Source organism: Penicillium taxi (assembly GCF_028828555.1).
Source record: "Penicillium taxi strain IBT 34144 chromosome Unknown utg000001l_segment0_segment0, whole genome shotgun sequence".
In the NCBI taxonomy this organism is placed as follows: domain Eukaryota; kingdom Fungi; phylum Ascomycota; class Eurotiomycetes; order Eurotiales; family Aspergillaceae; genus Penicillium; species Penicillium taxi.
In genome coordinates, this window is record NW_026643203.1 from 3165150 (window position 1) to 3186722 (window position 21573).

At 48.4% G+C, this 21573-nt stretch overlaps 6 protein-coding genes across 6 annotated transcripts; 1 reads left to right on the forward strand and 5 right to left on the reverse strand.

Annotated features, from left to right (window-relative positions):
• Positions 1 to 39: 39 nt before the first annotated feature.
• On the reverse strand, positions 40 to 1529 carry N7495_001150 (SEC14 family lipid-binding protein; the record flags this gene model as incomplete). Its single annotated transcript, XM_057203820.1, has 4 exons — positions 40 to 531; positions 592 to 966; positions 1035 to 1176; positions 1243 to 1529. The coding sequence occupies 4 exons, from the start codon at positions 1527 to 1529 to the stop codon at positions 40 to 42; spliced, it is 1296 nt and encodes a 431-aa protein (XP_057067893.1).
• Positions 1530 to 2268: 739 nt separating this feature from the next.
• Positions 2269 to 2680, reverse strand: N7495_001151 (uncharacterized protein; the record flags this gene model as incomplete). Its single annotated transcript, XM_057203821.1, has 3 exons — positions 2269 to 2400; positions 2463 to 2552; positions 2603 to 2680. The coding sequence occupies 3 exons, from the start codon at positions 2678 to 2680 to the stop codon at positions 2269 to 2271; spliced, it is 300 nt and encodes a 99-aa protein (XP_057067894.1).
• Positions 2681 to 2963: 283 nt separating this feature from the next.
• Positions 2964 to 7165, reverse strand: N7495_001152 (putative transcription factor (Snd1/p100); the record flags this gene model as incomplete). Its single annotated transcript, XM_057203822.1, has 6 exons — positions 2964 to 5468; positions 5564 to 5688; positions 6269 to 6374; positions 6432 to 6583; positions 6643 to 6822; positions 7153 to 7165. 6 exons carry the CDS (start codon positions 7163 to 7165, stop codon positions 2964 to 2966), a joined length of 3081 nt encoding a protein of 1026 aa, XP_057067895.1.
• A 689-nt stretch (positions 7166 to 7854) lies between these two features.
• Positions 7855 to 9103, reverse strand: N7495_001153 (sedoheptulose-7-phosphate:D-glyceraldehyde-3-phosphate transaldolase TAL1; the record flags this gene model as incomplete). The annotated part of the gene is made up of 5 exons (XM_057203823.1): positions 7855 to 7905; positions 7971 to 8540; positions 8620 to 8903; positions 8975 to 8986; positions 9046 to 9103. The coding sequence occupies 5 exons, from the start codon at positions 9101 to 9103 to the stop codon at positions 7855 to 7857; spliced, it is 975 nt and encodes a 324-aa protein (XP_057067896.1).
• An 823-nt stretch (positions 9104 to 9926) lies between these two features.
• Positions 9927 to 17758, reverse strand: N7495_001154 (Beige/BEACH domain protein; the record flags this gene model as incomplete). Its single annotated transcript, XM_057203824.1, has 6 exons — positions 9927 to 9956; positions 10013 to 10390; positions 10445 to 10750; positions 10805 to 14809; positions 14862 to 15226; positions 15277 to 17758. The coding sequence occupies 6 exons, from the start codon at positions 17756 to 17758 to the stop codon at positions 9927 to 9929; spliced, it is 7566 nt and encodes a 2521-aa protein (XP_057067897.1).
• Positions 17759 to 18768: 1010 nt separating this feature from the next.
• N7495_001155 (S8 family peptidase) lies at positions 18769 to 20357 on the forward strand (the record flags this gene model as incomplete). Its single annotated transcript, XM_057203825.1, has 3 exons — positions 18769 to 19122; positions 19189 to 20118; positions 20175 to 20357. 3 exons carry the CDS (start codon positions 18769 to 18771, stop codon positions 20355 to 20357), a joined length of 1467 nt encoding a protein of 488 aa, XP_057067898.1.
• Between the last annotated feature and the right edge of the window lie 1216 nt (positions 20358 to 21573).

The following is a 21573-nucleotide window of genomic DNA, read 5'->3' on the forward strand; positions in this document are numbered from 1 at the left end:
AAGAAAGAAAAAACCAGAAAGTACCTAGGTATTCTATGTCTATACTCCAGTCGCTGTCTCTTCGGTCTGTACAGGATCGACAGCCACATTCTCCAAGCCAACCTTCTCGTTATCAACATCAGGTATTGGCTCAGCATCGTCTTTTACAGGGGTACTGACAGACTCCTTTTGCTGAACTGGGACTGTAACCCGCCGGTCTTTGCCGTTTTCAGATCCCAGAATCTCAATCTCAGTGCCCTTGAACAACATAGGACCCTTGAGGATCTCCGGCTTGGTCTTACCCGCAGCCGGGGACTGTTCCACGCCCTGTAGCAATTCATGGGCAGGCTCGTCTAGGTTGGGCAAATCATTCCACTCCCATTCTAGGTCACCACCAAAGCGCTTAGGGATGCTGGCTGGATCCATGAACGATGTAAGTGTAGGTTTCACCTCGGCAGCAGAGAGAATAAAAATCTTGGAGGTAGTTCCTGGGTCAAACCAGCGCTTGATCCAGCCCCAAACAGTGGGGAAGAAGCTTGGAGCACCAACAATCTGAGAGGTACGTTAGAAATACTAGTAGTGATCGGCGAGTCGTAACAAATTAAGACCTACGAAGATACGATCCAAAGTCTCGGGATAGTGTGCTGTTGCCAATACACTGGCATCCTGCATGTGACCCTTCAAGTTCCAGAACTGCTTCAGGCCCACACCGCTCACATCAACAATATTTGTGGAGGTGACGATGGGGGTTTCGGGGTTGGGTCGGGGCAACGCTGTGCAGAGAGGCATGACAAAGCCAAGGAGGTGTTCGTATAGTGCGAACAGGTTTAGCAAGCGCGCCGGGGTGGAAGATGATTTGTGGGATTCTGGGACTCCATCGGCCAAGGTGCTGTTATAGTTGGCCATCTCCTTGGAGGTCAGGTGGCCGATTTCGAAGACGTAGATGGGGATACCACGGCGATCGCGACGACCAGTCCATTGAGGATACTATAAGGACACAAAAGCCAAATGTCAGAAAGATCTTTGCAAAACCTGAATACTGAACAGTCACTTACCATGCGCCGGGTAGCCTCGTACGAATCCACACCAATGTTTGCATACAACTCCTCGAGAGCATTTGTCTTGCGCCAATCCTCCGTATCTTTAAATTGGGCCCAAGCACCCTCGACATCGAACTTACGGGCCCGCAGGAATCGCCTGAATAGAGTAGTTAGCTATCTAGAGCTCCGCACGACCCCAGGTTGTAAAGCGGGTACACCATACAATAAAGTCGCATCGTCGTGGCTCGCCGGCTTGGCTTCCGTGCCCTCGGTCTGTTCTACAGCAGCAGTATAGTAGCCCCGTTCAGCGCAGACCGTTTTGAATCCTTCAAGTTGTTTCTCCTGCTCCGGTGAGAGGTGGTTCAGGTGTCCAGCTAACCATGCCGTACCCGAGGCCTGGGTGGCGGAGGCCGCAGGATCATTGTTTGAAGCAGAGACTGTGCGCGAAATATCGTCCTTTTGCTCAGCAGGCTCCTGTTGAGAGGCCTTTGAGCCCCAGAATCTGCTCATTTTACTTTGTTCAGTATATTTGTTTTGGTTTAAACTGACAACAAGTGATAGGTGATATTAGAAGAAAGGAGAGGGCGGTCAGCAGAATAAATCTTATCGCCGCAGATTATTGCCGAGGTATTTCCGATGACAATCAATGAGTAATAACGGTTTAAAAATGACGCCGAAAATGACAGCTTCTGGCGCTAGAAATGGCCGCCTTTCTACGGTAATTTTGGATAGCGAGAAGTCGTTTCGCTGCCTACCGCCCTCGACCACGCTATATTGCACCTACCAAGCGCCTTTAGTTATCCTCTTGAACTGATGTTGGCGCTAGGCCTTAGCGAGCTGTTCCCCTTATTTCTACTCACGACTAAAACTACGCAAAAATAGCTCCCTTTTATAGAAACCAGACCCCCCTTTACCTAGCCTAGTTAGGTGTTATAAGAGCGTAACGGGTTTAAACCCAATAAGTATACTTAGTCCTCGCCGTATAAGTGGCTACACTCCTGGCTCTTGAGCATTCAATGATCATCCCAGACAATATCATCTTCATCGAATCCACCATTTATTCTATCATCTGGGTGCGTTATCAGTTCATCGACAATCTAACATTTCGAAGATAGAATCAGGTATCACCTGGTCCCTCTCGCTATAAGCTTGGCTTCTTATCACATCCTCTGATTCCACCGGAAGGTGTGCCACTAGTTGAGGAGTCCTCACCAGTCCCAGGGGGTGCATGGTTCTTGCTCTTGGCAGGTTAGCAGGGCTGTTTCAGTATGCCCCGTTGGGAGTTCATTAATAAGACTATGTCAGTATCATATAGTCTCACCTGTCGGCTACAGGCTTTCTTCTGTTGTAGAATATTACTAGCATCCTCCTTTATCTGTTCCTAGTAGGAGATATGCGGTTGAGTTAGGTCCCCTTGACCATAACCCGACTATTTCATTTGACCCTCCATTCGATTTGGTAGTGAATATAGTCCGGAGATTGTTTATCCGATGCACTTCCATCTACACGCTTAGCTATAGGATCGAAACTCAGCTGATCAGAGAGATATTGATGATATAAAGAAGTGAACATTCACCAGTTACATCCTCGAAATTAAGTACAGAGCAGATTACTGGTGGCGTCCATTCGCGGTCAGGGTAACCGAAGGAGTCTACTCTCATATAGAAGAAATTCCAGGAGGGTAAGAAGTATCATCATTGTTGAAATATCTAGTGCCGGAAAAAGTGAGCAAGGTTGACGGCGTATTACTTTAGAGCCCTAACCCTAAAAAGAAAAACTAACTTGAAGAGGCAATTCACAGGCATACATCTTACAATGCCATCAAGAAAATGATCAAATAAAAGTTATTCAACTACGGGGTATTTTTTCGTTACCACTCAGGCCGATCCCATCATTTATTATTGTACAGCGGAGCCGCATAGCATGGCCCAGGCGAAAAAAGACCTAATCCTCAGTCAGATCGCCGTACTCCCACATACCGCGGCGCTCGGCCTTCGCCTCTTTCTCAAGGAGACGCAGGTTGTCGATGGTATCGACAGCAGCGCGCTCCCAAGCAGTAAGTTTGCGAGGGACCATAGCCAGGCCTTCCGCAACGATATCAGCATTGATACTTTCATCGACGTTCTTGGACGACTTCGGGTCAAGAAGTGTCACGTGGAGCAAACCATCGCTGTCAACGTGATCGACGTTGGCTACAAGGTCAAGGCAGGAGGTCTGGTCTGCGATGAAAGAGACAGTGTCCTCAAGGTAGTCAGATGAAGCGGGGAACTGAAGGAGGGAAAGCTTAGCATCGAAAGCCTGAGGACGCAGCTTCTGGCCCGAGAACTGGGGCTGCATAGGGCGCAGGGAGGTCCAGGGGAGGATCTCCGAGTTACCGAAGTCGAGGTACACCACCTCGGCCTTTTTGTTCTCACGGTCGTTACGTCGGACCTTGGCACGGTACCACATGTTGTCGTCGGAGTACTGAGCGGAAACCCAGTCACCGGCCTTGGGGGGACCGGGTAGGGGAACGTTATTGGCTGGGTTGCGATGGAATGTTCTGAATGCATTCATCAGTTCAGTCAGGGCGGTGGTACCGGCGCCGACCTGCTGCACCTTGAGACGACCGGTAGCAGGGTCAACAAACGTGACCATCACGTCGCGGTAATCGTGACGGCGTTCAGCGGGAGCGGCATCATTATCAACTTCTGTGCTGGCGGCAGTCTGCTCTGCTTCTTCAGCCTCCTTGCTGGGGTCCCAGTCGTGCCAAAGACCCTTGCGAGCCTCCTTGGCCCGCTCCTCGGCGGCAAAATATTCAGTTGCGTGGCCAGACTGCTCGGCTGAGTATGCGTGCACAGTAGCCAAACCCTCTTCGAGAAGAATCTTGGCAAAGTTTTCCTTGTTCACATAGAGGGCACCGATGAAGCCGCCAACCTTGTCAATGGTTTCGACATCAATCTCGACATCACGTTGCAAGCAGCGACGATTAGCAAGGTCATGGGCTTCCTGTCCGAACGGTTCACCAACATCACTGGGGCCACGAGCGGATCGAGGGGCGCGGATACCCGAGATGACAAGGGTCAACTTGGCATTCTCACGGGGCACGAGCACAGTGAAGCGAGAACCAGACTTGACGAAATCAACAACACCAGGGATGCGCTTTGACCGCTGGAGCACGCCAACTTCAAGCTTAGCTTTTTGCACGTTCTCGGAGTAGTCAATGACCTGCTTGTTCTTGGGGGGCTTAGCTGCCCACATTCCACGTCCTTCCTTCTGAGCCTCGGCTTCCGCAACGAGGAGAGAATCGTAATCAGGGGAACGGTCGTCATCATCCATACGGTGACGAATAACGGAGGCGTAACCAGCCTCAACGAGAGCCAAGCCGAGGTTGGTGTTACCCTGGATCACAGTAGCGACCTCACGCTCTTCGTAGCCTTCATTGGCAGGCTTCTTGCCATTGACTGAAACCATGACATGCTTGGCAATCGAGCGCTTGCGCAGGAACTCCTTGGCATCAGCGGCGAAGGGAGCCTGCTTCGGGTCAGAAGGCTTGGGCTGACGAATGCTAGTAATGCTGATTTTCTTCTCAACTCCGGCCTTATTGCGAATAAAAATTGTGTCGGCATTCACCACACGGCTGACAGTGTACTCCAAAGCTGCAGCACCACCCTTGGGGCCAGCCAAACCTGTGAAAATACCCTTGCGAGCAGTCTTGGCAGACAGCTCAGCCTGTCGCAGGGAGAGCATATTCTGACCCAACATGGTAGAATGGGTATCCTGGCAGCGAGCCAAGCCTGCTTCGAGGAGGAATTGTGAAATGTTTCCTTGGGGGTGGAGGAGGGAAGTAACAAGTTGGCCCTGTGGGGTAAGTCCGACCAGCGCAACCTTGACCTTGCGCTGGAGCAAACGTGACTCAACGAATTGCAAGGCCTCGGCGCCATAAGGCTCGGCAGGGTGTTCTTTGCCATCAGCGGACGTGCGCTTGGCAGAAGGTGCCCGAATACCAGCAACGGCGACCACGGTCTGCAAGTGCTCCTCTGGTGTCAAAAGGAGACGTAAGATCACACGATCACCATTGAAAACCTTCTCAATAATGCCCTCAAGTTGTTCGCCCTTGTATTTCTTGAGCAGTTCGGGTGCATTTGTCAGTTCATAGCTTGTCGTAATGACGCCGTCTGAACTCGCCCAAATTCCCTTCCCCGCACTCTTAGCAAGTGACTCAAGTGCTCGCAATCTCTCCAAAAATGCAATTGTCTCAGGACTATCATCACTACGCTTTCCAGCCTCGTCACGAACGTGCGTCCAACCCTCCTGGATGCTGAGGTCTGGGAGTTGTGCGTCAAACCCAGGCAGCTTGATAATGCCGTAATCGCGCTTGGCCCCAGTTGGGATGGTGTAAGTCACCTGGAATTCGACGATTTTGCCGACGAGGAGCTCGCGAAGAAATTCACGGGATTGGAAGCCGTTTGGCTATGATGATCGAATGGTTAGCTTCAAATGACACTACAAGTGAATTGTGTTGACAATTGAGTCTCTTGATGACAATTGAAACATAGAATACTCACCTCATCACCCTCTCTTCGTAGCCGGGGAGCAGCAACATATGCCAGACTCAAAATTCGTTCTTGTTCTGGGTTGGTGACATGCGACAGCACGACAGTGTCGCCTGAGATGACAGACTTGACTCGTGCTTCGAGAGGCATGATGAAGAGTGTGTAAAAAAGACTACCACTTCACAGAGCAGAAGTGGTAGTGGAGATTGAAAGAAATGAGTTGTGTGTTGATGGAAGAAGCGAAAGGGGAGTTGGTCTAGAAGAAGGGTGGAGAGGATGGCAGAATGATTATGTAGAAACGTGTCCGTTGTTATTGTGGGGGAATCTCAAAGGCGGTGTAAAGAGCGGTGTATATACGATGCCTAGTTAATATGTATAGACGAGAATTAGGAAGTGAATAATGGGGTTGAAAAGGCGGAGGGTGTGAATAAACAGGCGAAAGGGAGGTGAGTACTAGTGATATATATACTGCGTTACCTTCCAAGAGTTCAAGTTTGCAAACCACAACTACAGTCTACAGCTCTTACAGTGTGTTAAGGCATTATTATGCATCTACAAAGTAGACATTGACATTGGCAAATGGCATTCAAATTCATTTTATACTAACCAGGGAATATCCTAGGCCTTTTCCATCTTTCAAGGGTGAAATAAGGGGATATCAAATCCCAACTAGACTGTAGAGAGATCAAGCTGATTAGGCAATTTATGCGGAAATACCAATAACACCACAGGCAGGGCGGAGACCGGCATTGCCAGTCTTCTTGGACTCTTCGTTGCCGCCACGGCCAAGGTCATCAGTACCAGCGTGGACAACAAGGGTGCGCTATAGAATCAAGTTAGTGATCTATGAGCAGCCTTGATATCAAGTGAGATCACTTACGCCAAGAACGCTCTCAGCGCCAATCAGCTTGACAAGCTTATCCTGGACGGAGCCAACGGCGTTACCCTCGGCATCAGTCTTGAAGTTGCCAAGGTCACCGACGTGGCGGTCCTCATCACCAGGGGCACCGTGGGTCTTGCCGAAGGGGTTGACTATAAAGAAGGGGTTTAGCTATACAATTCCCAGATATGATAAAGATAGGATATCGTACAGTGAGGACCAGCGGAGGTGCAGCCGTTGGTGTTGTCACCGAACTGGTGGATGTGGAAGCCGCGCTCGGCATTGGCATCGTGGCCAGTAATGTTCCAGGAGATGGTGGTGGGGGTGTTCTCATCGGCCTGTTCGAAAGTAACAGTGCCAGCGATCTTCGAATCGCCGCGGATGACAGCAACTATGTCACATTGTTAGGATTGTTCTATCAATCATATCTTGTGTTTCAGAATATAGATGGGAAGCAGCTTGTCCCGCCCCTACCGAACCCCGCATACCAGAGGGGGATCAGGGAGATGAGGGAGATCTGAGCGGGGAGGAGCTCTTCAGGGGGAACAATTGTCCATTGACAAGCTTGAATCCAGAGATCAACGTAGAAAAGGGAGAGAAGCCGATAGGCTGAGTCAGGTGAGGATCACAAGGTGCTCAAATCTGCTCACCCCTAAGGTCCTTTTCCCGCCACGCGAGCCAAGTAGTGGGGAAAAAACATTGTTTAGAATTTGGAACTTACCAGCCTTGACCATTTTGACGGATATTTATAATAAAGTAGTTAGATTTTAATTGATTGGAGTTGAAGTGTAGAGAAAAAAGAGAGAAGAGAGAGAAGCGAAGAAGCGGGCAGAAGAATAATAACTAATAAAGCGGGGTGATGTTGTGACTAGGAAGCTCGTATGTACCAGTACTTGTATTCCAATACAATTTAGTATTGTTCAAAAGTACTGATACATAGATTATCAACAGTGGACTTCGGGGGTTAAATGACATAATGCCGAGCTTCTTCCCTCACCTTCTATGATAGTACTATACTGTTTACTTACTAGTATGTACTGTCACGTATTCTGATATTACATCTATTATGACCATCCATGTACCTTGAACGTTATAACCTAAATTTACAGGAAACTATGTCTCTGTCACACTGTATAACATGTTATTGATAGGGATTATATTGTCCGGCAGTAACACACAGGTCACATCTAAGCTTCTGCCACTTACTAAGCCGAACAGTCCAGATTCCCGAGTAACGAGTAGCCTAGTTCAACCCAGCCTCGGAACTCTCGGCACTACTATATCTAAGCTCCCGAATAGTTCAGAAATGGACAAAATATGTGAAATTTTCATAAATTCATATCTATCGATTCCAAGATTTTGGGAGTCGCCAATTTACAAATAAAACTTAAGTGGAATCATAAAAAAAGAGCTCAGAATCAATCTAAGCCTCAATCTTGGACTTCAAAACAGCCTTGAGGGTTTCGGTATCAGCCTGCGAGAAAAGCGGTTAGTTATATGAATGAATCGACGAAATAGAGAAAATATGGAGCAACGAACCGCGAAGGCTGAAATTCCATCTCGGAGTTTCTGTACGGCCATGATTTCCTCGTTGAAGTCGAAGCGGAACTCAGGCTCGTTGGAGAGGTAAGCGCGCTTGGGGATGTTGAGGCTGGCAGCGCTGGCGGCATCCAACTTCTTGGGGACGGCAGCGGTGGAGTTGTAAAGCTCCTCAAGCAGGCTGGGGGAGATGGTTAGGTAGTCACAGCCAGCAAGCTCGGTGATCTCGCCGGTGTTACGGAAAGAAGCTCCCATAACAATGGTGTTGTAGCCGTGCTTCTTGTAGTAGTTGAAGATGTCACCAACAGACTTGACACCGGGGTCCTCCTGGGGGGTGAAGTCGCGCTTCTCGGCGGCCTTGTACCAGTCAAGAATGCGACCAACGAAGGGAGAGATCAAGAAGGCACCGGCCTCAGCGGCGGCAATGGCCTGGACCAGAGAGAACATGAGGGTCAGGTTGCAGTTGATCTTGTGCTGGGACTGCAGGATGTGGGCAGCCTGGATACCCTCCCAGGTGGAGGCGATCTTAATGAGGACACGGTCCTTGGAGATGCCGACCTCCTCGTAGAGCTTTTAGAGAAAGCATCGTCAGTTATAATTTTTTTGGGGAGTGCGATTGATTAGATTGATTAGAGTGGCGTCATCATACCTTGATGATCTCGAGGGCCTTGTTAACGGAACCTTGGGTGTCGAAGGAGAGCTTAGCATCGACCTCAGTGGAGACCTTGCCGGGGACGATCTCGAGGATCTTCTTGCCGAACTCGACGAGGAGACGGTCAAGGGTGGCAGTGACCTTTTCATCAATAGTAGAGCCCTTAGTCTTGCCGTAGGCAACGGCAGAGTCGATGAGAGAGGCGTACTCAGCCTTCTTGGAAGCGGCCAAGATCAAGGAGGGGTTGGTGGTAGCATCCTGGGGCTTGTACTTGGCAATGGCTGTGATGAAATATAGATTAGTTGCTGTATCAAGGCGACTGATATGAATTGTATATATTGAGGACACGTACTGGCAAAGTCACCTATAATTGACATTGTTAGTTGAGAGCTCTAACGTAATATTGGGATGATCGGGACATACCAGAGTCGCAGACGACAACGGTGCCAGAGGCCTTGAGCTGCTCAAGAGAAGAAGACATTTTGATGTTTTTTTCGGAATCGTAAATTGGTACAGTTAAAAAAGGATGGGAGGATGTGGAAGAAAAAGTGGAAAGGTGGCAGAGACCGCGGTATTTGAGGCGGGGGAGCCAGAAGGAGCTTGTTGAGGGAGGTACTTAGTTTCAGTATGCAGCTCCCATATGAAATACAAGTACCTTAAAGATGTCCCGGACCAGGTGGGATGAAAGTGGGGCAAATGACGCATATGAACTTACCAACTTGTTTTCTTTGCTTTATCTACTCTCGATTTCTATATTCTTCGGTTATATTTAACATATACCCTTTCTATCTACTTCAACTCCTTATTCCTTATTGTTCCATCACTTCCTCTTTGTTTTAAATGCCCTAAATTCCCCATTATCCACCAGGTGACCCCTTAACTGCAAGCCCTAAATGATTCCTGATTCGGTGCAGTGTGCTCCGGTCTTACCCAACCGGAGTATGGTCGACCGGTCAACGGCCCACTGGGTTTTGTAGTGGCTTCGTTCACCGGTCCCCGTTACATATGCACGATCTAGTCCCCAGAAACTGTCACGTTCATTGCTGATTGGGCAATTGGTACTCTTACTAATAAGCCAAGGGTTTCATGTGTTCATACTAAACATGATATCTCATTTCGTTTTGCATGTCAAATGTACCTAGGTATCAAGAAAGCGGCTAAATTGAACAGAAACTCAAGGAAAACGCCACCCTGTCTATGTCTAGACTTCATTTTTCTTTTGTTCGGACAGATGCCACCCGAAAGAAAATTCCAATGCGCGCGACTGGAAGCATGTATTACATAAAAGTACCATATCGGAAGACTCATCGCCGTTGAATACAGTTCCACTCATACTAAAGATATTGAGTTAGCCACACCTTCAAATCGAATACAAAACAATGGGACCTACAACTCGACCTGCTTCGTCCCCAGTGTAGACAACCTGGGGAAGAGCCAAGATACAACTGATCCCAGCAGAAATATTGGCACCGTTGTCCCGACTGCTATCAGTATGATGCAGTTGTCGAATAAGTTCCAGTTCAAACTGTCCAGCATGCATAGTCTTGCTCCAAATGTTGACCACACCACGGCTGTGGCCGGTCAGCACAAGCTCACGTTCAAGCCATTCGTTCTGAGCCCCTTCGTAGAAAACGCAAGACAAGACGTGGTCATCGCTTGATTCGCATACTTGCTGCCGGATCAGCACCTCTCCATTCAGTGTGTACATGGTCATTTGGTTGCCCCGACAGACGATTATATCTCCTGTGACATCATTGATGCGGGCACACTGGGTATCTCGAGTTAGTTGTGGATTATATGGGAGACTGAACTTATGACTTACTTCTACGGTCCCTTCCGCAGGTAGTGCCCGTACGAAACATCGACGGTTCAAGTCCCATATCATGATTTGCCCATCAGTAGACGCGGACAACAAGGTGCTGAATGAGCGAGAAACTGCGAGGATTGTGACTGGGGCGCGGTGACTAAAGAGCGATCCGATAGGCTGTAGGTCAACAGCCTTAGAAGTTGCAGTAACTGTCCATAGGGAAATAGTACAGTCTGTACCACAGGTGATGAGCGTGCGCGAGTCTGCGAAGCTGGCGTAGGAGAGCTGGCCGATATGAAGATGCTCGAAGTGTCCGAGAAGCTATCAAAAAAGTCAGTGGAGAGTCTCTATTCCGCCATTGTGTGTGCTTCTTACCTTGCGACTATCTGCTGCGTAGAAACGTACACTCCCATCAAAGAATCCCCATTCCATGTAATGGTCATACGCCGGAGGGACATTGATTCTGAAAGCAGCGGTACATAGAAGACGATCTTGTTTCATCGATAGATTGGTCACCCGCTCCTCAATGTTTAGAAGAGATAGCGGCATCTGAGTCAAAGATTCTGCAAGGGTATCGAGTCGAGGAACGCGATAGCGTTGGTCCTCCCGTTCAGGATGAGTCCGTTGGAATATCTGACCAGGGGTTTGTCCAAAATTGTGGATAATGCCAATTGTTGCTAGTCGTTCTAGTGGGTCATCAATGGTATCCAGGTCTTTTGCGCCTTTATAGGAAAGATGATGGAATACATTGACAGCCTCGACAGCAGCCTCACCTCTCTGCTTGCTACCAAAGACAAGATCAATCCAATGGTGCAAATTTTCGGACACATATGGACTCTCGAGAGCTTCGCGGTGTTTCTGAATGAATATCTTTGGATCGCCCTTGGCCCAGGGTGGTAGTTCGACGGAATCAATCGCGGTCATGTTTTGCAGCAACCCAAAGTCATATTTGTTGGAGTTGACGAGGAACTCGGGTAGGTAGAAAAACTCAGGAATCAGTTCTCGAACATCTGACATATTCCCGCGGGTTGCAGACGCCCATGCTTTTCGGATAGAGTAGAATAGTCGATCGGCATGGTCAAATGTACCGCCTTGCAGCAGGAGGTACGACTTGACAAACGGTTGGAGGCGGATGAGATAGGAACAGACGATCATGGCAGAGGAGTAATGAGTTCCATAGTGGAACGGTGGTGAGTTGTCATCACCCATCTCCGCAAAGGCATTATATCGCTCAATGAACCCGACTTCACGATCTGGCATCTGACATCCCATAGGCCGGGACAAATCACGGAATGTTTTCGGATTGGTCAAATCAAGCTCCTCACTGGTATAATCCGCCAAGACCCATGGGAAGACTGGATATTGAGTAAGGTCGTTGAATGTTCTCCCAGCAAGCGTATTGATAAGCATGAGGTAGTGAAAGTTGGATATTTCACCACGAACCCATTTGCGTGTCGCTGGATTGGAAGTTTGATGACCAAATACACTGGCAAACTTGGATCCGAGAGATTGCGGCGCATCATCTTGGCTGCGCAAAGTTTCAAATCGCCAAATGTCTTCAGGTCGCAAGTGTCCTGCACTTCCAGTAACCTGTGGGGCTTTGTTGCCAAGTTGGCTACATAGTTCATCTCGCACTCGAGCCGAGAAAAACGTCAACAGATAACTAGTGCCGTCTGTAAAGAATATCTCCAAAGCAACCTCGCGGAAAAGGAATTGGCGTTTGGAAACGCTGACCAGGTCAGACCACTTCCAGCTTCTTGTTTCATGCTCTTGGGAGCGACGATCCTGAGATTCCCGTCCTGAAATCATTCGAACATACGGATCCCGCTCCTCAAGAGGGGCTTGCCAGACATTAACAATCTCGCCATCTGCTCTTTGGAAGAAATTGTCGAGAATATAAATGCAGTCCTTTCCGAGAATTAAAAGCCCTTCCACAGCCTCCAAGCCAATGATTCGGGACATGTTGCAGACGTTCTGGACTTGATCGCCACGCTGAAGAGACCGCATCACTTTGCGGTTCTTATCTTCATACTCCTCCAACTCGAGCTTGGGATCGTCAATCATTTCAAAGTTGTCTTCGAGGATGCTGCGGTTGTCACCATCGCCATCAACCAACTCTACATCCTGTGACTCACATTCCTTGGGCTCGGTATCTGCTGTCAAATTAGTAGGCGTTGGTATCGCCTCTCCTTCCGATAGAGCGCGCAGTCTTGTATCGATCTTGATTATTGGTGGTTCAGAAGCTTTCCGCTTGGGCTGGTAATTTTGACGTTCTCCCGAGTCATCAGGTACAATACGGAGTCGCATGCGACTACGACCCTCAGTCTGGTCGAGTCTCCATTTTCTTTCTTTATCTTCTTCCAGCAGACCACCTGGTCGTCGAAGATCCGCTAGTAGATTAGAAAATGCCGACCACATGAAAGAAGAATTATCTTGGAGATCCTGCATGTATCGGTGGGATTTGAGAAATTCAGATGCAGAAATGTTCGATATCCAGTGCGGCAAGGTGGCGTCGTGCTTTCGTGTCATGTCTTCAACTAACCTCTCCAACTGTGCCCAGTTTTTGAGTTTATCCTTGCGCTTTGTGATACGATTTTTGGCCGAATCTTCACTCTTTGAATTTTCTTCCTGCGCGAAAGTTTCCCAGGATCGAGATAAAATATCAAAGAACAAAGCATCCAGGTCCTCTCGCTCGGAATCAACCCATTCTAGGAAAGCATCATCTTCCATCCCAGAAAGAGCCTCGAAGCCAGGGGAAAGACGGCGCCTCAGCATCTGGGGTCCGTAGTTAAGAATATCCGTCACCTCGTCAGGCTTCTGCACAATTATTATCCGCCAAAAGCTGGCAGCAGCCAGACGAATACTCTGATCAATGCTGATTAGCTTGGTATAAAGCAGATAGCAGAGCAATTGGAGGTGTCTTGATTGTGTTTCAGCCGCGGCGAGAAGCACGACCTGCCAGTAGTTCAGACGTTCCAAAACTGGCAAAGTATCTTCATCGTTCGTCTCTGAAAGCTGGAACAAGACCACTCGGTACAGTGTGGAATGTATTGTCGCTACTGCTTGACTGCATAGTCGAATGCTTTTCAGGCTAGATATATCGGGGCGCTGGATATATTCCAAGATGGAACCGAGACACTCAAGACTAGCGGCAGCTCCATCAATAAACCAGCCTTCATAGACTGCCTCTGCAAGGTGGGTTGCAAAACGAGCGATGTTTGTGAGAACTCGAGGTTCCTGGAGCAAGTGCGGCTTAGAAGAGGGCAGTTCCTTCAACCTCAATAAGAGAGAGCGGTAGATCCAAGAATTGAAAAACGCTTGTTGTTCCAGAAATCCAGGAGGGGTTTTATGATACAATCCGAGGCCAGAGAATTCCTTTCGCTCCAGTATTTGATCTTCAAATACAGAACATACCAATGAAATAATGGCATTGACTAGCGGATGATCCGCAGCAGATCCTTCAGCGGTAAAGCTGGAGTGAATCACGCGGCGGATCCTTGCCGAGGATGGTTGATGTTTCGATTTGTCAGAGGAGACAAGAATGAAAGAGGAATTGCGACGTAAATAGCCAGGATTTTCATCAGGGCTGGTTGAGAACTCGACACTCGTTGTCTGAAGAACGTTCGAGGCGTTGGCAGCGCTAGAACGGGGACGCACGACCAGACTACTTTCATCAAAGGAGAGTCCGCCGTATCGAGTGCTCAACTCTGTATTGGCGCCAATAGAGTCAGAACCGACGACAGCAGGGTACAGAACTGCGAGAAGCTCTTGGACATAGTTTGACTCCCCGGCGAAATCTTGAAATGGTCGTGACTTAGATTGCGTCTCGGCTAGCATTTGGACCACAGAGGATATGAGAGAGAATCCTTGTGCTGTGCGGTCCGAATGGGAAAGATCTAGAATAATGATGAGAAAAGAGAGGAAAAAGTGGAAAGCCATTGTTGTCAACTTACCCGCCAAGCTGATAGAGGACATTTTTGGGCTCTCCAGACTAGAAGCGCGCGTCCCCAGCTCATCTGCCACAATTATACTCCTCAGTCCACTCTTCAGCATTTCTGTAATCACAGGAAGCATTTCAGGATGGGCAACTCGGATATCACCATCAACAAGGAACATTTCGTAGAGTCCGGCGCTATTGAAAGGCCTGTTAAGGTCCAGAAGAGCGATGTCTTTACCAAAGAGAATAGAAAAGCAGATAGGCCACAAAGCAGGAATGTCCCACCATCTTCTCAAGTGGTGCTGCAAGATTGTGTATCCTCCATTCTTGTCAGCAAACTTACTGCTGTAGCTAGTACCATGAACAACTAGTAATCGAGCCAGGATCCTAATTGCGAGAATAACAATCTCAGGCTCGTCGTCACAAGCGAGATACAGGAGCCACTATTCAGACCGTGAGACGGTGATAAAAGTTAGGGGATGGGGTGTAGCAAACCTTATTGGTAACCGCTTTAGCAAACTTCTTCAACGGTGTTGTGTCAAATGGGTTACAGAGCACATCAGTATACAATAGCATCATCTTGGTACCCAGAGTGATGGCTGGTACATGGCTATCTAGATCAGACTTGCTGGAGCTTGGACGAGTAAAAGCTCCGCCAAAGCGAGTGCTTTTCTTTTTGTGAAGACTAAAAGGCGCATTGGGCCTGTGGAGGGTATATGTGATTCCCAAGGCCAGAGATCGAAGAAGGTCAGGAGACATGTTGCTTTCCATCAAAGAGCGAAAAGCAGAAAGACAAGGGGTAAGGGTCTGTTCGGTGAAATCTCCGGCCTTCAAGGCCTCGAGTAGCTTTTTGCTGACGCCTAGTCCCATTAGCCTAGCTTCGAAACCCTTTGTGGGATTATAAACTTACGCATGCGAGCTAACCTCCGTGCGTTGAACCGCCGGTAATTACTGTCGGAGGCAAATGTCCGGAACTGTGAGTGGTACAGCTCTAGAACAGGTGGATCTCCAAGACGCCAAATATCCAAGTCCACCAACAGAACTCGGAACGCTAATGGATTTGTGATGATCGAATGGTTGGGACGCTTAAAGTCGTATCCCACAAAGGAAAGTGTCAAGCGCAGCAAATCAAGAGCCAATTTCTTTTGCTCTTCGTCGTTGGAGCTAACCACGACGGCCCTAGTTAGGGCCTGTGGGTTACTAATGGTAAATCCAAGCTTCTCCCGAAGAAGGGAAGCAAGAATGCCGTAGCCGTTCTCCTTCTCCATAGCCTCGCTATTTCTCCAATTATCTTGAACAGCTTCATAGAGCGCCTCTACTGCCATTCGGGTACTGTCTGCAGTACTGGATGCTTGGATGAGACTCAAATGTACAGCAGCGCAGCCACCCAAACACCAACTGGCATCATCAAGTGACTTAGGAACTGTGACAACAGGAAAGCCCGTCAAGATACCAACTCCTTGCGGTTGGGTCAATCCGTCATTGATAGCAGGGGTCGCTCCATTAATTGCAATCGCATTACTTCCAGACTTCGTGAGCTGGTGAAGGCTTTTCGCCGCATGTCTCGACAAGGATTTGATTAGCTGTGACTCGTCGATGTTGTTGCCATCATCGTCATCAAGTACGGCCTCAGGAGAAACATTGATCAATATCGAGCTCTCGCGGACCAGAGTACTTGCTCGTTTGCGGATGGCAGTGATAATATCGGAGGATTCCTCCTTGCCAGGATGAAGATGTTCATTGCGCAGGTTCAGACGGGCAGAGGCCTTGTACGTCTGGAAAGAGCCTAGGCAGTCCTGAAAATTTCCATAGTACCGGGGCCCAAGATTGAAAAATACGGCCACCATGTCGTCACTGTATGCCTCATCAAAGAGGATGCCGTTGGCGAGTGACCAACGAGAAGTTGAAACTCCTTTGCCGAGGCGCATGGCTAAATCATGTGGAGTACCAAAAAACGCCTGAATTCGAGGTGGCTTGTTGGGACGACTACCGTTAGGGGCAGACGGATATTCAATCTTCAATTGTTCCGTAAACTCGCCATCAATAAACAAAGATGCCCTTGAGGCTGATGCATTTTTCGGCCTCTTATGAACGAGACAGATATGGTACCAACGATTGGCTTCAAATTTCGCGGATTTGAAACGAACGCTAGGCCGTGAGCCACGGATCGAAGTTTGTAAAATGAAATTTCGTGTATCTTTCTCGAGATAGGCAAGGAGGAAACAGGTTTGAGTTGCATCGAAAGCCCCAAAGATTGTGGTATGTGTGTTGAGGTCAAATTCATCGAACCGAACCCATACAGCCAAAGTATATCCACCCGAAGCATTTGGAGGAAACTGACGCCCTAGGGTTGCAAACTCCACAGAGCAGAATCCATGTTGTGACAGGTCAAATTGTATGGAGGCAGGCTCTTTGGAAGCTTTGAGAGCAGATAAAAGAAATTTCAACACTTGTGGACTTCCGTGGGCTTTGCGGTATAACGCAACGGCGTCGTCGAGGTTGCTCATGCCCTGGCTACTCATACAACCAGCCAAATCCTGGTAGAGTTCTTTTTCGACACCAGACCGACCATCATCAAAGAGTAAAGGAAGGATAGAAGTCAACATTCCGGTGGCATGCAAAGCTACGACATTTCTCTGGGATTGGGTTGCCAATTGACATAGGCAGGCAGGAAGACCTAGCCGTAGTACATCGTCTTTTAAATTGGCAGATTGAGATAGCCACACACGGAGCAATGGCCCTAGAAACTCTGCAATCTCAACCGTCTCGGCAGATCCCAAGTAATGATCCACAATTTTCCTGATGTCCTGAGCAGATCGCGACTCCTGATCCTGGGAAAGCTTCCCACTCAATGTAGTGAATATACCAGCCACCGTCTCTTGGCATAATGCTGCCGCAAGGACTGCGCCGAACAACTGCCTTAAGTCGCCCTCAATATTGTCTATCTTCTGGACAAATGCGGTGAGAGTTCGTTCTAGGGCTGCGCTGCTTCCACCGACAATTCTTCGGGTAAAGTATCGCCTGTTGCCAAAATGATCCTTAAGCCCTTCCGCAAGAACTCCCAAGATGTCCTTGTAAATTCCCAATAGATCTCTCCGTTCTTCCTTCGATAAGGTTATAGGGTCGTATAGCTTTGGAAGCTGGTCAGCCAATTCTAGCAGTGTTTGGAAGCCTGACTGTTGCCGAAATGCATCCTTGACAGTTCGTGGCCGAGCATCGTCAATGAAGGTATGACGAAGGCATAGGAGGGGTTCGGTGGCTGTGAGGGCCAGCGGGAGAGTTATAGAGCGACCGGTGAGATTTTTGAGCTGATCGATAGCTGGAGCCAACTCCTGAGAGATTGCCTCGGTCGATTTAGACGGCGAGGAAGTGAGGAGGGGTGCTGGAGCCATGGCCAAAACTTATCCACGACCAGACCGGATGGTGGGTGACCACCAGAGACCGTGAATCAGCGATTGGCGTGATTATTGAAACGGTCTGCATCGGTATGCGCTGTTAGTGGGACCGGATGAAGTGGGGGCAAGCCATCCGAAAAGAAAGTTGCTATAGTTACTAGTAGTGCTCTGTGACTAAAAGCTGCCTTCAGAAGGATCGCCGATCCATTCTTGATATCAACAGCGGGGGCTTGTCAGGTGACCAGTGTTTTATGATTACAGATTACAAGGGCGGTTTCCGCTGATAAGGTGATAAACCGGTTGAAACTTAGCTCTCTCTAAGGTGTGGAGAAACCAGGATAAGACATTAATGCGGAGTCAATAAGTAAGGTTTATTTCTCTACTTTTTAACGCCTAAGTTAAGTTAACCTTGGGATGTCTATATTCCGATATCAGCCGAGGCTGAAGCACGCGACTTTGAGAGGGTCCAGTTAGTTGCCTAGATTCGTCATGGGAATTTGCAGGAATACCGAGGGCCGTGCAACTGTGGAAGATAGCTGCCAGGTACCCGGATTGAAGGATCTTACGATATACGGAGAGTAGGAGTAGTTGCTAAAATTAACTATGGATTTTCATACACATAGAATGCAGAACTTCGAACTAATCCAGATGTAACTATACCTAATCAGAAGATGCTCTTATCGCCGCAGGGTCTGGCACTGCCTCTTTACAATTCGGATTTCAATGTTTCTCGGTGGCAATACAGTATTTTACCGTATTTATTGCAACTTGGATCGACATTAGCCGCAATAATCGCTAATCTCGGTCATCTGACACTGTATACGTTCTGTCACCTCCAATCTCCGGTTGCGTCATCTCCTTCTCCGCCTTCCACAAGGGTAGATAAGGTCCTCTCTCACCTCACCTCCTCTTCTTCCTCCCATCTCTCCTCCACCTAAATTCCTCTTCACCACTGATTTTCATCTAATTCTTTCTTTTAACCTACATTTCACAGACGATCCTTCATCATGAAGGGATTCATCGGTCTGTTACTTCCGCTGCTTGCAGCTGCCTCTCCTATGGTCGTCGACTCTATTCACAATGGAGCTGCCCCCATTATCTCTTCTGTGAACGCCAAGGAGATTGCTGATTCGTACATCGTCGTGTTTAAGAAACATGTTGATCACTCGGTCGCTGCCTCACACCACAGCTGGGTTCAGGATCTCCACACCCAGACCCATATGGAGCTCAAGAAGCGTGGTCTTTTTAGCGAGAACCCCTTCAACGGTCTCAAGGATACTTTCAACATCGGTGGTTCCCTGATGGGCTACGCTGGTAACTTCCATTTGGATGTTATTGAGCAAGTTCGCCGTCACCCGGACGTGAGTCTCGAGTCTTTGTGGACACTCCCATTCCAGCCACCTCATTAACACATCTCATCAAATCAGGTCGAGTACATCGAGAAGGACTCCGAGGTGAACACCATGGAGAGCGAGAAGAACGCCCCCTGGGGTCTGGCCCGTATCTCCCATCGTGATAGCCTTTCCTTCGGAACATTCAATAAGTACCTTTACGCCAGTGAAGGTGGCGAAGGTGTTGATGCCTACGTTATTGACACCGGTACTAACACCGAACATACTGACTTTGAGGGACGTGCTTCTTGGGGCAAAACCATTCCTTCCGGCGATGCTGATGAGGATGGAAACGGTCACGGCACTCACTGCTCCGGTACTATTGCTGGCAAGAAGTACGGTGTTGCCAAGAAGGCCAACGTCTACGCAGTGAAGGTGCTCCGCTCCAACGGCTCTGGTAGCATGTCTGATGTTGTTCTTGGTGTCCAGTGGGCTGCGGAGAGTCACATCAAGAAGGCCAAGAAGGCAAAGGACGGTAAGGCCAAGGGTTTCAAGGGCAGTGTTGCCAACATGAGTCTCGGCGGTGGTAGCTCTCGTACTCTTGATCTCGCTGTGAACGCCGCTGTTGATGCCGGCATTCACTTCGCCGTCGCAGCTGGTAATGACAATGCTGACGCCTGCAACTACTCTCCTGCCGCCGCTCAGAAGGCTGTCACCGTTGGTGCCTCTACTCTTTCTGACGACCGTGCTTACTTCTCCAACTACGGCAAGTGCACCGATATCTTTGCTCCTGGCTTGAACATCTTGTCCACCTGGATTGGCAGCAAGTACGCAGTGAACACCATCTCCGGAACCTCGATGGCTTCGCCTCACATTGCCGGTCTGCTGGCTTACTACGTTTCCCTCTACCCTGCTTCGGACTCGGCCTATGCTGTTGATGAGATCACCCCTAAGAAGCTTAAGGATACTTTGATCAGCATCGCCACTGCCGGAGCCCTCCAGGATATTCCTTCGGATACCCCTAACGTGAGATCCCATCCTCTCTGAATCTTTTCTTACGTCAATTCTAACTTGATTACTAGCTCCTCGCCTGGAACGGTGGTGGCTCGTCGAACTACACCGAGATTGTTTCCAAAGGAGGATACAAGGCCGGTATCCAGCACAGCTTCTCCGACCTCGTCGATGAAGCTGAGAAGGTTGAGAACGATATGGTCAAGCAGTTGACTGCGATCTACAGCCAGATCAAAGACACTGTCTCCTCTTAAGACTATATACACCGAAATGAGTCCTGCCAGTTACGGGCCTCTGGCATGGTACGGATACGCTGGCGTAGTTTGCATCTTTTTATTTTTTTATTTTGGGTTATTACAGGTTGGCGACTACTATCGTCCTACGGTATACGGCAGTATACAGCCTCCTTGCTTTCCGATCATTAAAGGCTTTACAACACATTTCATACACAGTTAGCTTAGAAACTGCTTGGAAATTTTGCACCTTCAGTATCCGTAGGTGATTTTTTGCGAAGGGCACAACACTAGAGATTGATCTACCCTTTGGCTTCGGCCCATATTAGTAATTGCACATCGGCATCTAGTTAACATTTCTCATTCAACTATTCCAAATTCTGGGATTATATGTTAGATCTGAAAATAGGATGAGGTGACCGAGGTGAGAAAGAGGTGATAGAAGTGAAACTCATGTCTTCGACTGACCCGTGGACTACTCAACCTTGAAAATCTGACTTCTCTTTATAACTATCTGACCATTTGAAGATGAAATATTCCAGACATTACCTAGACAAGTAGGCTTCGAGCGAATAACGAGAGTTGTGGTTGAAACATCCAATCTGAATAATATTTACTCCTTGACTCTTTCCTAACCAGCTAATGGGGCGCTCAGAGTCTCAGAAACGGCCCCTTTCATAGATTACCGATTTCTTACGGACCTCCAACCCATATGAAAAGTAACCAAATGGATATTTTTCTAGTTCTCTCGCTTTATATCTAAATTTATCACCCAGAACCTATGAATATTATACTAAGAATACCGAAAAGGTCAAACTTCCAAGGCTCAGATCTTATTTAAAATCTAACTCAGTGCCGTAACCGTAACCTCCATGCTGCCCCTAATATCATCGAACTTTATTCGAGTAGCTTTTAATTCATAGTAGAGACTACGAGGGCTTATATCACATTGGAAACCCTGTCGACTAGCCCTGAAAGGAGATGAGTGACATTTTGGCTCCTAGGCATCAAGAACATGATCCCCTTCGACAAGTGGTCGAGCGTGTGGCAGCTGCTCCTCGGCGGAACATCCCAGCTTCCAGTCTGCTGGAGTTACTGGACGATAACTATCTACAAATTTCTTATAAAGGGCTTGATTTGGACCCGAAGAATACCCTAGAACATTCCAAGTCGCTCAGGGCCGTTGGACCAGTCAGCGAAGAGCTGGTTCGGAAGTACATTCATACCAGGAAGGAGA